At 32.8% G+C, this 19,278-nt stretch overlaps 1 protein-coding gene and 1 non-coding gene across 2 annotated transcripts; one reads left to right on the top strand and one right to left on the bottom strand.

Annotated features, from left to right (window-relative positions):
- Positions 1 to 860: 860 nt before the first annotated feature.
- On the bottom strand, positions 861 to 4,813 carry LOC107482305 (receptor-like kinase TMK4). The gene is made up of 2 exons (XM_016102752.3): positions 2,404 to 4,813; positions 861 to 1,788 (listed from the first exon to the last, which is right to left on the bottom strand). The coding sequence occupies exons 1-2, from the start codon at positions 4,661 to 4,663 to the stop codon at positions 1,277 to 1,279; spliced, it is 2,772 nt and encodes a 923-aa protein (XP_015958238.1). The 5' UTR covers positions 4,664 to 4,813; the 3' UTR covers positions 861 to 1,276.
- Positions 4,814 to 9,775: 4,962 nt separating this feature from the next.
- LOC127745968 (small nucleolar RNA U19) lies at positions 9,776 to 9,896 on the top strand. The gene has a single exon (XR_008007592.1). It is a non-coding gene; the product is annotated as a small nucleolar RNA U19 (small nucleolar RNA).
- Positions 9,897 to 19,278: the final 9,382 nt, after the last annotated feature.

The following is a 19,278-nucleotide window of genomic DNA, read 5'->3' as shown; positions in this document are numbered from 1 at the left end:
AGAATAATGTATACTGCAACTGCCAATTGGAATTTAGAAGATTGATCCATCAAATATATTTTGGAACATGTCCACATAGATTAATTTAAATTTTATTTCAAACCTGCCCGGTAGCGTGTACACAAAGAAATGCATATATGGTGTTCACGTTCTTCGAAAAATTAGCAGCCATTAATAATAATTAAGTGACCAACTAATTCTAATAATAGGGATTTTGATTTCTTATATTTTGAACTAGTGAATTCGGCCGTAATTTGACAAGAGCTAAAGAACACATCTCTAGAATGTGGTTTGCAAGTTGCCTAACCAGTAAGCAGAGAATAAATAATATTAGAAAATAATGAGCAAGACATGTGCATTGTTAGGAAAGTTATCATTATACTAAGATTTTATAGCGGCTCCAGCTTTGATACATACATGCTCTCACGTATCTTATATGCACAACGTGCATGTGAGATCAGATCAACCCATCAACTCTGTATCCTCACTACCAAAAAAGAACATTCAACATTCACAAACTAGTGTATTTAAATGCAATAATTGTGCATTTTAGGTTACAAAAGTGTTTTTCATTCTCATACGCACCACACCGACATACTCTTAAGATGTGTTGAAAACATTTTAAAATGTTGCATGAACCCATGCTGTTACATTACATAGATGTTACAGATTCCCACAAGGTGGTCTCGTTAGACTAGCAGCAAAATTATTCTCCTCATATGAATGACTGATGATTAGATTTTTGTGTAACATACTCAATTATGAAGTAGGTAAAACATCTATATTGTAATAACTTCTACCCAAATAATGATTTCGATGCAGAATTTGAAACGAAAAACTGAACATGCTACTACAACACATTGAACCTCACAAATACTAGCTGACCAATAAATAAATAAATAAATAATAAATAAGACCTTACATATATGGTCAAAGAGAGACCAAGTTTAATGTCTAGTAGATACTCACTGGATACAATTACCTGCGCGAGAGACACACTTCCAATTCAAAATTAGAAGAGAGGGAGAAAGAATATAATACAATTGACATTTCTGACAAACTCGAGGACCTTCCCCTTCCACAGAAACAACATGCTTCCGACCTCTAACCCAAACCGTCATATAATCTTTAGCTCAACAGAATGATACCTTTTAAAGTAAACAAATATGGTGACATGCAACTCATCATGCTGCTAAATCAGACAGCTTAACAGCCTAAGCTTTTTCCGCGGTGTTATTTCCCACAACCAAGAGGGTAGCTTATCAATCGTTTTACATCACCGGCAATCCATTGAATCGAAGGAATCTGCAAAGCCAGAAGGTTTAGAGGGAATGCTTGATTGGGTTTGTGAGTATGACATATCAAACATTGTAGAAGTGCCTTCATTGGCTTGCCATCTTTGCAGAGCTTGAGGAAGACTCATCTGAAGGTCAATGCCACCATTGTCTTCTTCAGCATTCCTAGTTGGTTTCCATTGCTCGACAAGTGGAACCAAGACATTCACTGCATGCCCCATATCCGGCCTTTGGTATGGTTCACGGGCTGTGCAATGGCCCGCCAGCTCGGCCACTTTATATATGCTCTCCATGGTTTCCTCATCGGGTTCAAGAGTTTGATCGATTGCCTTTGGTATGTTTTCCTTGTTAATAAGTACCCTTCGGAACCATGTAACCAAGTGAGACCTTTCATCAGGCAAAGTATCATCCAATGCCCTTCTACCGGTGATAAGTTCCATCAAAACTACTCCAAATGCATAAACATCCACTTTGGTTGTCACTCTTCCAGTAGCTGGCAAGAATCAAGATTGCATTAGTTACAATTAATGCAACAAATCACATTTAATGTAACAGTTATCAAGAACATATATCTCTCTTAAAATTAAACAAACCAAGAACCTAAAAAAAGACACGTTTACCACATTTTACAATGCCCCATTTTTCGTGGCAGTCAAATGCATAGAATTCAGTATTTGAAATTGGTGAAATTTTCATCGAAAGAAATATGCAGGGAAGATATCTTGTGCAACAGAGACCTACCACCTAAACCCATGACAATATGGCAATCCAAGATTTACTGCACCTAGAGTATTCATCATATTAGTTACTTGTAACCATTTATAAGTGGCCGCACAAGATATTACACAATGTGCAACCATCCACCACAAAGAATTTTAGGAAAACACACCACATAAAGCCGATTAATAAAACTAATAGAAAAAGAAAGGAACACCTAAATCCGGACTATTAAACATCTAGGGTGCAGACTACAGTTATTTTCCCTTCTTTCCTACTGTCATAGATGCTACTTAATCTTGTCAACAGCAGAACACAATATTGAAGTAGTAAAACCACCGGCTATGGCTATGAAATTCTATGCACAAGTTAAATTAAAGGCACTCTATACCTGCATACTCAGGAGCAAGATACCCAAATGTTCCAGCCAGCCGTGTCTCGACAGAGTACTTCCCATCCGGTGCAAGCCGAACCAACCCAAAATCTGCAACCTTTGCTCTCATGTCATCACCTAATAGTATGTTTGAGGGTTTTAAATCTCTGTGAATGAAGCTTTGCTGAGCTAAGCTGTGCAAGTATTCCACACCCCGTGCTACATCCAAAGCTATTGCTACCCTTTGTTTCCATGTCAAGGGAGCACACCCAAGTTCACGCCACTCAAAGAGATGCTGAGTTAATGTTCCTTGAGGCATGTACTCATATACCAAAATCCTCTCATTGCCATTGATACAATATCCCAAAAGAGCGACCAGATGTCTATGCCTAACTTTACTAAGAACTGCAATCTCAGCTTGGAACTCATTCATTCCTTTGTTTCCCATTGCCACAGATTCCATCCTCTTGACAGCAATTTTTGTTCCATCAGGCAACTCCCCTTTATAAACAACACCAAATCCTCCTCTACCTAAAATGTTCTCTTCACTGAAATTATTGGTTACTTGCCGAAGAACATGGATTGAAATCAAGGCATTTCCACCATCAAAACCATTAAGATCACTCCTATCACCACTGCTCTGGCTTTGCAAATCACTTGGCACACCACCATATCCATTGGAATTGGAAACACTTGCCGTATCAAGTTTAAAGTTTCCTTTTCCATTCTGAGGAATACCAACCCTTCCAAACTTCCGGTGCCGATTTCTGACATAACACTTCCAGGATACAAAGACCACCACAAAAACAAAAAGTAAAACAAAAACCACTATACCAGCAATCCAACCCGGCGGCAAGGAACTACCTTTCCTCGGTTCAACCGGACTTGCACTCGGACCAGACCCCTCAGAAGGACTAGTTCTGCTCCCTCCTCCACCTCCCCCAGGACCAGGATTCTTCCCAAGCATAGCATTACCAGAAGTTAATAACTTCACCCTTGGAGGGAATTTTGGAACCTCCCCAAACAGATTGTTATTAGAAACATCAAGAGTCTCAAGTTGGGGCAATGTGGTCAAGCTCTCGGGTATAGAACCAGTCAAATTGTTCCCGCTGAGGTACAAGCTCCTCAAATCATTCAAATTCGCAAATGCAGGTGAAATAATCCCCTGCAAACCCAGATTCTTAAAATTCAAAGTAGTAATCTTCTCCCCTGAACAAACCACAAAACTCCAACCACTGCAAGGATCATTCCCTTTCCACGATTCCGCAAACCGACTCGGATACCCAAAACCCTCAGCAACCTTAAGCAAAACCATCACCTTATCATCACAAGGTCCAGGAGTATCTCTACAAAAACTATTGATCCCATCAAGAGTAACCTGCACACCCTTACCGAACACCGGCACAGGACCCTGCAACTCATTGTTGTCCAAAGATACGTTCTTCAAGCTCGGAAGCGCCATCAATGAGCTCGGAACGACTCCGGTTAGCTTGTTATCCCTAAGCTGCAAATCAAAGAGGCTATCGCATTTCGACAAATCAGGGATCCCACCGGTGAACTGGTTCTTGTGGAGCCACAACTGAGACAACTGCGTCATGTTGGAGAGAACCTCAATTGTCCCCGATAAACCGTTTTGCTGGTTGTTAAGCCACAGGTTGATAATCGAGGAGGAGGCGAGGGACTTGGGCAAGGCTCCGGTGAGGTTGTTGTAGGAGAGGCGAAGGTTCTGGAGACTGGGGAAGGAGTCAAAGATGTCCGGAAGGTCGCCGGTGATTCCGGCGGAACCGAAATCGAGGTCGCTGAGGGTTGATGATTGAGTTAAGTCGGTGGGGAAGGGCCAGGGGGAGAGGGAAGGGTTGTTGAAGAGGCTGAGTTTCTGGAGGCTGGTGAGGCCGGAGAATGCGGCGGAGGGGACGGAGGTGAAGTTGTTGCGGCCGAAGTAGGCAGTTTGGAGGTTAGAGAGGTCGGACAGAGAAGGGAGGGGGCCGGAGAGGGAGTTTTCTTGAAGATATAGGTCAGTGAGCTGAGAGAGGGAGTTTAGATCGGAGGGGAGAGTTCCGGTGAGGGACTTTGAGGAGAGTGTTATTTTGGTGACGCGGTTGGAGGAGTCGCAGGTAATGCCGGTCCATTGGCAGTAAGGGGTATTGGGGGACCAGTCGGTGGGCGGGGAGGTCAGGGATTTCAGGAGTTTGGACATGACGGCTGAGTCATCGGCGGTAACGGCGGCAATGATGACAGAAAGAAGGAGGAGGGAAAGTAGGGTTTTGGGAAGAGCCATTGGGATTTGGTGAGAGATTAATGAGGTTGGTTGGTTGGTTGGTGAGTGTAACTGAGAAGGGAGAAGTGAGAAGGAAGGAGAAGGAAGTAGATGACAGACAGACACTCCCTTCACTGAGAGACAGAGAGGGAAAGCGTTTGCGTCCTCTATGCTACGTGCTACCCACAACTTACGCCCTCGGTTAACTTTTTATTATTTTTGCAAAATTTTCACGGTTTCTTTGTGTTACCTGTATGCTGTATCACATTTTAATTTTAAAGTGGTAGATTAATGTAAAATTTCATTCGTAAGGTATGCAAGGACTCAAAGTGTTGCTTTGGATTAACTTTTCGAGTTAAAAATGTCTTTTTTTTTTAATAAAACATTTTTATTTAATTTTAAATTTATTTAAATACATCTTTTTTAAAAAATATTGTTATTTAAAAAAATTATTTGGCTTTTTAGTTAATAGTATTTTGCTTTAAATAAAAAAAAAAGAAGTTTTTAATATTAAAAGAAGTTACAATATATATTTTTCTAAACGATATTTTTCTTAAAAAAATATTTTTTACATAATAAATAAACAAAAAAGTATATTTATCTTATTGTAATCTAAACATAATTTACATGGCTTGGTCCGTCCCATACTTAATTACTTTGGGATTAATTTAGTCCAGGTTTTATTGTATCTTGATAAGACCCGATGTTTTAATAAAACGACCCAACTAATTTATTAAATCAGATTCGGATCATCCGGACCCACCCGTTGAACCTGCATAAAAAAATATATTTTGTTCTTATGAGATTTTAAATATGTATTTTGGTGTGTAATTAACTTAATTATTATTATGAGACTTTAAATTATTATTAGACTCTAATTATTATGTGAATGTTGCAATCTTATGAAATAATTATTTTCAAAAATTTAAAAATTTAAAAGATGTAGGATCCAAATTTTGGTGATGTCGTGATGCACTATAAAAAGTATATGTCTTTTAAATTAATTCCAGTTTTACTGTTTTATTTTTAATCAAACTTGTTGAATAAGAAATAAATCAAAGAACTATAAAATTAAAATTTATAGACACATTCAAATTCAAATATAGATATTAATTTCTTAATAACAAGTAAGTTTTTTTTTTGTAAATAAATATCATTCTAATTTTTTGGCTTAAAGTTTATCAAGACCCATATTTTACTGGGTCTAGGGTCGGATAATGGTCTTAAAAATAGACCTAGTCATTATTTATGGTTGAATCCGGGTCAATGTGAACCCAATTTCACCCAGCCTCATGCTCACCTCTATTTTGTAGCATTATGTATTTTTTGTTTTATTTTTTATTTTATTTTTATTTTTGTTTAGAGAGTAAAATAAAAAGAATTATGAATATGTGAAATAAGAAGGAGAAGATCAACAGAAAAGAAAGAAAAAGATAATGACGACAAAGAAGAAGAGAATGAAAAATTTTGAGTTATGCATAATTTATTAGAAAATACCAAAATTTTTTAATCGTGACACGAAAATTTTTTTAATTTTGACAGCAAAATTCTTATTAATCATAACACAAATTCTTGTTAAGAAGAAGAAAAGTTGTGGATTGTGTTTAATTTATTCAAAAAATAACACTAAATTTTTTTTAATAACAACACATAAATTTCTTAATTTTGATATTGAATATCACAAAATATATAAATATTTGTTTAATTCTATATTTCTTTTACTTTTTATTCTTTTTTTTCTATTGATCTTACTTTTTTAGAATAACTGTTTCTTATATTAAATTTGAATAAACATGTCTGTAATGTATTACAATTTTATTAGTTGAATGAATGTAAGTTCGTACTTATTAGATTGAATTCTTTTCAAAAATAAAAATAGTACCGAAATTTGTTTAAAGTGACAACGAAATTTAAATACAATGATAGAGAATGCAAAGAACAAGTTGCATACTAAAAGATCAATTTGACTCTATAAAATGAAATAAAATACTACCGAAATTACTTAAAATTGACAATAGAAATTCAGTAACACGACACTAAAAAAATATTGAATCTTTCTAAAAAATATTACATTTTTAATGAATTCAATACTTATCTCGTATACAAAACAATACATAAATTTTCAAAAAATAACAGCATTGTCTTTACTCTAATACCAAAATTTGCAACTAAATGATGTGATAACTAAGAACTTATTTCATAAAGACTTGAGTTGTATATTTACAAATTTTAAAAGAAAAGAGAATAAGTTGAAAAATCTGTAAATAATGCAGCGAAATTAAGTTGAATAAATGCAAAAATTTAAAAGAAAATGAATAATGACATTTACATATAAGAAGAATATGTCGTATCTGATATATAAAACATCACATAAATTTTTAAAAAATAATATTAAAATATCTTTACTCTAATACCGAAATTTTTAATTAAATGATGTGATGGAACTAAGTATTTTATGAAGACTTGAGTTGCAAATTTATAAATATTGATAAGAAAATAAGTGAAAAAATTTGTAAATAACGCAACGAAATTAACTAGAATAGGTGTAAAAATTCGAAAGAGAATGAACATTGTTATTTACGTATGACAATGACAATAATAACAATAACGATAATAATGATGATAGAGAAAAAGGAGGAAAAGGAATGAGAGAAAAAATTCAAATACAAAAAGAAAAAAGAAAAAAAAGTGGTGATGATGAAGACAACAATAATAATTAATAAAAGAGAAAAAAACAATTGTAGATGTAAAACACATTATAATAATTTAATTAAAGTTAGTTATATATTTTATTTGGTTATAGAATTTTATTGATAAATTATACATAATTATATTCAGATATGTTGATAAGTATATAATGATGCCTTCTAGTCTATTAAAAAATAGTTATTTCATGTTAGTTTATATTTTTTTTAAGGGAGATTTACTGGATTAGATACGTCTAGATTTTTTAACCTTTTTTTCTTTAATTTGATAAAACATAATCTTTTATCATCCAATATTTTTTTCACATAAAATTTTTAGTCTCATTTAAAAGATATAAAATAAAAATATTATACTTTATTAAATAATTAAAAAATTGAAAAAATCTATTCTTTATATTCCCTGTATGTTATAAATTAAAGTAAAGAAACTAAGAAATAAATGTCCATATCTTAGTAAGTATAAGTAAGGAGAAATGCAGTCACTTGCAACTTGTCTGGTTCTTTAACTTTTAAACAACTCAAATGGACAATTACCATTACCCACAAACAATAAAGTAATAAACAAATAGGAATTGAGTAAGTTGCGTCAAAAATTCCTACCGCTACTTAAAAGCAACCTTACCATTATCTGCTCTAAGCCAACTCATTGAGTAATCTTTTTCTCTTACTTGTTCAACTAAGCTTTTAAGATGACTCAGCGCGGTACATTATTATTATTACAATGTGAATATACAACTGTTCTATGACGTTATGCGCACCATGTAAATCAAAACCCATTACTATTTACCAACACGTAATTTTAGTAGGATATTATTATCGGCAAATGGCAGGGTCAAGTGGGTTCTGTATGTTTTTGCACTTTTAAGTTTTTTGCTAGAATATTCTGTTGCTTGCCAGTTGCCACTTCCATCTCAGAGTGTCTCCTGGCTAACCAGCTTCTGGAGAGAACCTCAAGTCTATCACTTCACAGCTCCATCTTTCTCTTTGGAACTTTCCTCACTTCCAAATCGTAACTTATTTTAATGTATTTGAATGAAAAAAGAAAATATATTTATATTATTATTTATGTATATTTTTTATTTTTATTAATTACTTTTAATATAAAAAATTAAAGAAAAAAAATGTGTATGCAGAAGTGGTGTATTTAACATTTATCTTTTAAATATATTATTATTCTTACTAGGGGTGTTCGTGGATCGGCCCGGCCTGAAGATCTGGCATGGCTCCGAACGGGCTAATTTGATGTGATTTCATCGGGTCTAGAGTCTCAAAAATAGACCCGGTCATTATTTCGGGTCTGGGTCCAGGTCATGGCTCGGGTCATCCGAATTCGATCTGGTGGCCCGGTTATCATATACAATTAATATTTTGTGTTATTAGTGATGGATGATAGCTATTCTTATGTAGAATTTAAGTATTGTAAATTTTAATATTTTGTGTTATTAGTCATTATAAGACTATAAGTTAATATTTTATATTTAAAATGTATAAGACTTTAGACTAATGCATAATATTGTGTTATTTGTATTGATTTAAATATTTGGTGTTATTAGACAATATTAGTATTGATTGTGGTTATGCTTTAACTTTAGGAAATGGTTGGTTCTTGTTATATTTTTCTAAGTAAATTTTACCATGTCAAATAATGGTTGGAGTCTTAAAAATTTGGATATTTTTACATGCTAACTTACAAGAAGGTAATGTTAACGGCTCGGTTTTCACCCGATTTTTATCCGGTATAATCGTAGCCCGAAAGTGTGTAGGTTTTATCGGGTTTAAAACCGGGTTCGGGTCTAACAAATCGGCCCGATATATATTTTGGATCAGATTTAGATCACATCAATCCGGTTTTACCCGACCCATAAACACTCCTAATTCTTACCTTGAAATAACTAGGATAATTTGTTAATCAAGGTATCTTCCTTTTAGTATTTGTTAATTAAGGTATTATCAATTCATATTGTTATTGTTACTTTGTTTGTAGATTTAACCTTATAGTTTTATTGAATTTTTAATAAAATTTTTATATATTTTTAATTAAATTTTTATACCATAAATTTTTTATAATTTAATTTTTATCGTGATAAAAATGTTTAAAATAATAGAATATTCGATTTAAAAAATAAATATTTTCACTGTTAAAATAGATCAGAAGACCTAATTAAAAATATTTCTATATTTTCAAAACACCAAAAAAATCCTTGATATTTTGTCCCAAAATCAAAGAGTCCTGGTCCTAGTTCTTCTCGGAGCTCCAGTTGTCCCCATAGCTGTGTTTTCTGTGCTCGTCGTCCCTTGCGTGCGCCACTGCCATCAGCTTGCATGCCTCGTCCATGGGTTGTCTACCATCGTATGGTATAGCGAACTTCTTAACCAAGTAATGTAACCTATGCCTCTTTGAGTAGCCCTATGAAAATAAATCAATTTCATGTGGTTTAGTTAGGGCAGACAGCAATTGGAACCCAATTAATTTTGGGATCCTTTGAGAGAGGTCTTTTGAAGGGACTTCGCAATCTCATTGATTGTTCCTCAAGTAGCCTTTCACATTTTTCCTACTTTTTTATTTTTAACAAAGCTAGAATGGATTGAAAATTTATGTTTGTGGTTTCGATTATAATATGTTGATCTATATATGGAGAACAAAAAAAATAATTAAATAAATAAAAAAATAAGTATAAAATATTTATCAAAGCAAAATAATAACAAAAATTAAAAAAAAATAAACGAAAGTGAATAAAAAAACAAAAGTAAAACAAATTAAAAATTTTACTTCTAATAATTACATGCAATTTGACACTCAACGTATTTCTTGATCTTCAAGTCCTACGTTTTTTCAGCTTGCTCTTTAAATTTTGTACACATGTTCTCCACTCAGTTTGAAGATCGAGTAGCAAGTTTTGATGATCAAAAAAAGATAATAACTATCTTTTGACTTCGACTCTCTTTGTACCATTTTTTTTTACTTCAACTTGTCTCTTTTTACTTCTATAGTTGAAATCTGTTGGCAGTCGAAACGCCTATTGTCGAGAAAAATCTATTTTTGGAAGGAGAAATTGATATTTCAGAATGTACAACTCAGTGTCAATTTTCTTGTTTCATTATTGAAGAAAAACTGACAAAATGTAAGTTTGACTGTTCGAAATCTTATATTATGAGTATTAATGTTCTCAATATTGGAACATTAAGTTTGAGAGTTTTTGGACTTTTGGTTTAAGTATACAAAAATTGAGAATGGATTCTCTTAATTGTTAAAAAAATTTTGAGAGTGTAAAGTGTGATTTTTAATCTTTTATTATTTTTTCTTTTATATTTATTTTTGGTCTCACTTATAAAATTAACGATGAGAGATCACATTTTACTCTTTTAATTATTAAAAATTTTGAAAAAATCCGTTTCTTACAAAATTTTAGATCTTATTTAAAACTATTTCTTTCTTCCAAGATAAGATATAGGCAAGCTAATTAATCTCAGGGTGAGATGTGTTTATTTCATGTCAATATATTCTATTATATTAACAAGCATACGTTCCATTACCGCCGGTTGATCTATTAATAAAAAGGGCTTAAGTAATTACACATATCTTTAAGTGATGTCTTTGTAGTCAAATGCTGGCAGCATGATGTTGAATAGGCACTAACATAATTTGGCCAATAAGATGCCTCTCATTGTTAAGCAGAGAATCATTTTCAATTACCTTTGTTTTGATTTGAAAAGTAATATTGTTTTTGCTTCATGTTATTTTTTTTATTTTTTGTCAACCGTCTTTTCATTTATGTTTTATTTGTTAAAACAAGTGAGATACTTGTACTTCAAAAGTACAATGGAAAGTGTAATCTGCGTATTTTAGATTGTTTAGATGTGGGTAATTTGCATTAGCTAAGCCTCATGAGTTGGAGACATATTAGCGGGATGTTATGAAAATTATAGTTATGCTCCTGCTGGACAAGACCCCAACATGTATGAAAGTTATTCAGGATATGTAAATTACCAACTTCCTAACAGCAACAAATGGGATATAGTTAAGAAGTTAAACCTGACTCTTATTTTTCTATTATCTTTTTGTATTCTTATGATATTTATTTTTAGTTGCTTCTATATTCATGAAAAATTAATCAACTCTATTCCCTATTTTATTTTTCCTTCTTTTTTCTTCTAGTTAGTTATCTATGGACTACTATATTAAGATTTATAGTTGTTGTAAATATCGATAAAATTTAAGAGAAGAAGACAGATTAAAATAGACAGGGATAGAGAAAAGTAAAAGAAAATAGAAAAGGTGTTGTGATAAATTTAGTTACGTGGATGTCCATTTATGATATGATGGGCGGTTCAGTTTTTCCAAGGAAGTGAACATTTAATGAGAATTTGGAAAAGCTATCTCATGAATACTATAAATAGTATGTAATACATAGCAATAATAAAAGCTATAATATTTCCTCTCTCTCTTACTATAAAGCACTTATTTACTTTTCTTTTCGTATACTATTAATATAATATTAATATATTATCTTTATAGAAGTATAATAGTATTGATAATAGTATTTTTCTATTTATACTTTATTTTATTACATCTTCTTTATTTATTTATTTAGTTATTTTACAACACGTTATCAGCACGAGACTCTGATCAAATTTTTAGGAAGACTCAGGTAACAAATTTTCATTATGTCGAAGTTCTCTCATCTTGAATTCAATGCTCTTGATATATTTGAAAACAATTATTTATCATGGATACTAGATGCTGAAATTCATATTGATTCAATGGATCTTGGAGATACCATTAAGGCTGAGAATAATGCATCCCAGAAGGATAAAGGCAAAGCCATGATTTTTCTTCATCGTCATCTTGACGAGGGATTGAAAAATGAATATCTCACATTAAAAGATCCTGCAGATCTTTGGAAAGACCTTGAAGAAAGGTATAATCATCAGAAAACAGTAATACTTCCTCAAGCCCGATATGAATGGACGCACTTGCGTTTACAAGATTTTAAATCCATAAATGAATATAATTCTGCAATGTTTCGTATCACCTCACGAATGAAATTGCGTGGGGAAAAGATAACTGATCATGATATGTTGGAGAAAACTTTCTCAACCTTCCATGCCTCGAATGTGCTCCTGCAGCAGTAGTATCGAGAAAAAGGGTTTAAAAAATATTTTGAGTTAATTTCTTGCCTTCTTATTGCTGAACGCAATAATGAGTTGTTATTAAAAAATCATGAAATGCGCCCAGCTGGCGCCGCCCCATTTTCTGAAGTAAATACGGCAAATCATTACCCCAGAAGAGGTAAATGGCAAGGTTTTAATAACAAGAAAAATTATGGAAGGAAAAGGAATTATATTCAAAAGAGAGGATCTCACCAGAAGTGGGATAAAGAAAGAAATATCGGGCAGAATAAATCAACAGAGGATAAGTATTTTCGTTGTGGTGGAAAGGGTCATTGGTCACGTACCTGCCGTACCCCAAGACACCTAGTCGATCTTTACCACGCATCTTTGAAAAAGGATGACAAAGGAAAGGAAACAAGTTTTGTTTTAAATGATACTGAAAATTCCACCACTCATTATGATGTATCTGATTTCTTTGAGGATCCTGAAGGGAATATTGGTCATTTGATCAATGATGGAATAGTTTAATATGTGAGATTGTTAAGTATCCATGTAAATAAATAATGTAAAGAACTTATTGTTAAGTTTTATTTTCTATGTATTTGAGTTTCAAATATGATGTATATAAATAATGAAATATTAATATTTATGAATTTTGAAATCATTAAATATGTCATGTTTTAAAATAAAATTTTAGTATATGATATTATGTGCAGTATTTCTTAGAAAAATAATTCCGATCAAATATTCAATTTAACTGTGCATACTGCTCATTTTATTATTATTTGTCTTTGAAAAAAATGGTAAGGATATATAATGAAGATGTATGCCTTGCGGATAGTGCAAGTTCGCACACTATTCTCAAAAGTGATATATATTTTACCCATCTGGTACCAAAAGAAGAATGTATTAATACTATTATTGGCTCAGGCAATGTGATAGAAGGCTCCGGAAGAGCTATAATTCTGTTTCCTGGAGGAACAAAATTCATAATAAATAATGCACTATTGTCTACCAAGTTTCGAAGAAACTTGTTGAGCTTTAAAGATATTCGCCGAAATGGATATCATATTGAAACAATGAATGAGAAAAATCATGAGTACTTATGTATCACAACTCATGATTCAAATAAGAAAGTTATATTAGAAAAGTTTCCCTCACTTTCATCTGGGTTATATTATACCAAGATTAGTGCAATTGAATCACATGCCATTGTAAACCAAAAGTTTACTAGCCCAAATGAATTCATAACTTGGCATGATAGATTGGGTCATCCGGGAACAACCATGATGAGGAGAATTATTGAAAACTCTCATGGACATTCGTTAAAGAACCAGAAGATTCTTAAAACTAGTGAATTTTGTTGTGCTGCATGTTCTCAAGGGAAGTTAATTTTAAAGCCATCGCCAGTAAAGATTGGATTTGAGTCCCCTGAATTCTTAGAAAGGATTCAAGGTGATATATGTGGACCTATTCATCCACCATGTGGATCTTTTAGATATTTTATGGTCTTGATAGACGCATCTTCGAGATGGTCACATGTGTGCTTATTATCCTCTCGCAACCTAGCGTTTGCGAGGTTAATGGCTCGAATTATTCGATTAAAAGCATAATTTTCAGAAAGTCCAATCAAAGTAATTCGTCTTGATAATGCTGGTGAATTTACTTTCCAAGCTTTTGATGCTTATTGTATGGCTAATGGAATAAGTGTTGAATATCCAGTAGCTTATGTTCACACACAAAATGGGTTAGCAGAATCACTTATTAAGCGCCTCCAATTAATTGCTAGACCCTTACTTATGAGAACAAATCTCCCAACCTCAGTTTGGGGACATGCTATTTTACATGCCGCAACACTTATTCATTTGAGGCCAAGGAGTTACCATCAGTTCTCTCCTATGCAATTAGCTTTTGCCCAGCAGCCAAATGTTTCCCATTTAAGAATATTTGGGTGTGCGATATATGTTCCTATTGCACTACCTAATCGCACCAAAATCGGACCCCAAAGAATATTTGGGATATATGTTGGATATGATTCTCCCTCTATAGTGAGATATCTTGAGATACAAATGAGAGATGTATTTAAAGCCCGGTTTGCGGATTGTCATTTTGATGAATCAAAATTTCCAACATTAGAGGGAGAGAATAAGCTGCCTGAAAAGGAACTTAATTGGAATGTGTCATCGTTGATGCATTTAGATCCTCGATCAGGGCAATGTGAACTAGAAGTTCAAAAGATTATACATTTGCAAAGAATAGCAAATGAATTGCCTGATGCATTTTTCGATACAAAGAGGATAACCAAATCTTATATACCAGCGGAAAATGCCCCAATTCGAACTGATGTCCCAGTTGGACAAATTGCCACCGAAGCAAATACACGCCAGAAGCGTGGCAGGCCTGTCGGTTCCAAAGACAAAAATCCTCAAAAGAGAAAAGAGGTAAATATTATTCCTGTTGAAAAAGACATAGTAGAGACACCTGCAGTTGTCTAAAATTCTGATATAGTTTTAACGCTAGAAGACATTCAGGTACCTGAAAATTGTGAAAATGATGAGATCTCAATAAATTATGTCTTTACAGGAGAGAAATGGGACCGAAATAAGACAATTGTCAATGAAATATTTACGTATAATGTGGCATTAAATATCATGCATGAGAGTAAGGATCTTGAGCCAAGATCAGTTGAAGAATATCGACAAAGGAATGATTGTCCAAAAATGGAAAGAAGCCATGAAGGCTGAATTAGACTCACTTGCAAAACGTGAAGTTTTTGGACCTGTAGTCCGTACACCTGAAGATGTAAAACCTGTTGAATATAAGTGGGTATTTATAAGAAAACGAAATGAGAAAAATGAATTGTGTGCTACAAAGCCCGACTTGTGACACAAGGTTTTTCACAAAGGCCTGGTATAGATTATGAAGAAACATATTCCCCTATAGTGGATGCGATAACATTGCGTTATTTGGTCAGTTTATCTACATATCATAAATTGCATATGCATTTAATGGATGTGGTAATAGCCTTTTTGTACGGCTCATTAGATCGGGATATCTATATGAAAGTCCCTGAATGACTAAAGATATCTAAACCATCCAATGAATATTCGCAAGGGTTATACTCAGTCAAATTACAAAGATCTTTATATGGTCTGAAACAATCTGGACGAATGTGGTATAATCGTATCTGGCCAAAAATGAATTTAAGAATGATGATATCTGTCCATGTGTTTTCATAAAGAAAACTACATCTGGATTCATTATTATTGCTGTGTACGTTGATGATTTAAATATCATTGGAACTCGTGAAGAGATTCCAACAATTATAAAAACTCTAAAAGAAGAGTTTGAGATGAAAGATCTTGGAATGACTAAATTTTGTCTCGACTTGCAGATCGAGCATATAAAAAATGGGATATTTATTCATCAAACAACATACACAGAAAAGATCTTGAAGAGATTTTATATGGATAAGTCACATCCCTTGAGTACCCCAATGATCGTAAGATCTTTGGATGTGGAGAAGGATCAATTCCGTTCTAAAGAAGGAAATGAAGATATCATTGGTCCTGAAGTACCATATCTTAGTGCCATTGGAGCGCTAATGTATCTTGTTAATAATACAAGACCCGATATATCATTTGCTAGAAGACATTGGAGTTGAATCAAACAAATCTTTCGATATCTTCATGGGACGGTTGATATGGGATTGTTTTATCCCTATGGATCCAAGTCACAACTAGTTGGCTATGCAGATGTCGGATACTTGTCTGATCCACATAAAGGGAGATCTCAAACAGGATACCTGTTCACATATGGTGGTACAACTATATCTTGGAGGTCCACGAAACAGACGATTACTGCAACATCCTCTAATCATGCTGAGATACTGGCGATTCATGAAGCTAGTCGCGAGTGTTTTTGGCTGAGAAGTCTGATTCAATATATTCTATCATCATGTGGACTGATTGATCACAAGATAGCTCCAACTGTCCTGTTTGAAGATAATACAGCATGCATTGCTCAACTTAAGGGTGGATACATCAAAGGTGATAGAATAAAGCATATTTCTTCCAAATTCTTCTTCACTCATGATCTTCAAAATCAAGGGACAATTGATATTCAACAGATCTGCTCAAGTGATAATCTGGCAGATTTATTCACAAAGTCACTCCCAAAATCTTCCTTTGAAAGATTGGTACATGAGATTGGGATGCACCAATTTCGAGACATTAAATGATGTCGGCAAGAGGGGGAGACTGTACTCTTTTTTCCTTGGTCAAGTTTTTTTTCCATTGGGTTTTTCTTGACAAGGTTTTTAATGAGGCAATCTCCATCACGAAGGATATTGTACTCTTTTTCTTTCACTAAAGTTTTTTTCACGGGATTTTTCTTTAGTAAGGTTTTAACGAGGCAATAATCCTAAATGGTCATCCAATGTGGAGTGTTGTGATAAGCTTAGTTACGTGGATGCCCATTTATAATGGGCGGTTCAGTTTTTCCAAAAAAGTGAACATTTAATGAGAATTTGGAAAAGCTATCTCATGAATACTATAAATAGAGGCTTAAGCCTCTTTTGTAATACATAGCAATAATAAAAGCTATAATATTCCCTCTCTTTCTCTTATTATAAAGCACTTATTTACTTTTTTTTTCGTATACTATGAATATAATATTAACTTATTTATTTATAGAAGTATAATAGTATTGATAATAGTATTTTTCTATTTATACTTTATTTTATTACATCTTCCTTATTTATTTATTTAGTTATTTTATAACAAAAGGTATTTAGAAGAGAGAAATTTTAAAGAAATATGAATCTATTATAAATGGAAGACAAATGTATATAAGTAATTTTACAATTTATTAATTTTTTCTTCTCGGTTGCAGCTGGTAGGATTCGAACCCGAGACTTTTAAGATGAGGAGGAGACAGAATGCCGTGTGAACTATGGCTCAATGGCTTTATTATTATGTTGGTCTGACATATTTTTGTTAATATCCAAAATGTCCATAACAGCCCAACAAACTATGATGAATTAAACTAGTAACAGCCTCACAGGAGACAGAAAATATTCCCACCAAATAAGAAAGAAACAAAAATTCTGAGGGGCCCAGTATTTTGAAGACACAACTGAGTCTATTATCTATTACACGATATAAAAGGGCATTGAAAAAGCCCAACCTATTTCAGCCCAATCCAAGCAAAATCAAGCAATACATGTTCACAGAAGAAAGACTTCAGTACAAGACCCAAAAACAAAAAAAAATAGATGTGATAAACAATTCAAATCAAGTCCAAAAAAATCAAAATAAATAATCGTCATCACAAAAACCACTGCAACTTAATTGAAACCTGTAACTTTGTTATACGCACGAGACACTATGCTTCTTGAAATGTACGTTCTAATGTCATAAATAATATAAGGCAAGATCAAGATTCTACGGTATCTACTACTGAATATTTAGTCAAAGTTAATTAACTAATAAGAATAAGAATAAACTATTAAATAGAGTATAGGGAACATAAAGCTGCATGCAGTATATGCTCCCTGCTCCCTTTCCGATCCGATCGCCGCTTACAACACACACATCGTCAATTGAACAGACCAAGGTCCATCTTTCCAGCATTGATTTCTTATTTTATTTTATTTACTCTAAAATAAAGTTATTTGGCTTAAAAAATTGTTAGTCACCCAAGCCTCTTTATAAAGTATTCGAATTCAAAAATTTAGGAGAAAATGATGTTTTTAATTTTTTCACATGATTTAACTATTATCAGAGAACTAATGACAATTGGACGGAAGCAATCAGAGAAAGAAAAGGCATTATTATTCAGCAGCAATAGCGACCTAAGAAATTGTGATCACAATACAAACTGTGATTAAAACGTGGCAAATTAAAATGCTCACTGCTGCACCACCCACGTAGCTCGTACCGTACTAGTTACTTTCAACTTTCAATATGAAGCTCGTGCATGATGAAGTGTTAGTACATATAAGGTAAGTTGTGCACTCGATCATATGCAGTATAGTCCTCTTTAATCTTTATTGTGGTTGAGATCTGAGAATATTAATGACACCACAACTACTATATTTTTGGCGTAGGTCCTCTCGTACTATTTTGTGATGAGTAGTGGTTTAGTATGAGGAAGAGTGTTAGTAGTAAGCATATTTTGTAATTTGTAATCATTATTTAGTCATTATTAATTTTTTAATAATGTGAGATTATATTTAATGGTATGAAATTATTTATTTTTCTTTTGTTAATTAAGTGTTAGTCAAATTTTAATAAAAATGCTGGTTCTTATATTTTTTCGTAATTTAAAAATATAAATTATACATTAAAAATTAATTAAAAATATATATGTTTATACATAAATACATAATGTCAGTATTTTTGTGTCTAATTCCACGATTTTTTTTGTGGTATATATCTTACCGGATAAATAAGTATAAAAGTAGTCTGATTTTTAAATACTTAATATTAGTTATTTTTAGAATTGAGATTTATAATTTAAAATTTAAAATTTAAAATTTAAAATAAATAAAATAATATAAAAAATTTAGTTGATCTTAATTAAAAAAAAATTCCTAGCCTTACTCTTATCCTATTAAGCAAAAACATTTTAGATACAACACTCGTTCGACACACGTGTTTGTTGTGTCTTAACGCCATAATATGGGCGTTCTTCTTAGCAATAATTATTGCACTAGGATAATGGCTACGAAATTTTGAAAAGTGTTATGGCCTTAAAATTTTCAATAAAAAAATATTTTTTTTGGATACATTTTGACATATCTAAATACAATCACGT

Source organism: Arachis duranensis, chromosome 3 (genome assembly GCF_000817695.3).
Source record: "Arachis duranensis cultivar V14167 chromosome 3, aradu.V14167.gnm2.J7QH, whole genome shotgun sequence".
Classification (NCBI taxonomy): Eukaryota; Viridiplantae; Streptophyta; class Magnoliopsida; order Fabales; family Fabaceae; genus Arachis; species Arachis duranensis.
The sequence above is the reverse complement of the archived record's forward strand: the minus strand, read 5'-3'. Positions and strand labels throughout refer to the sequence as shown.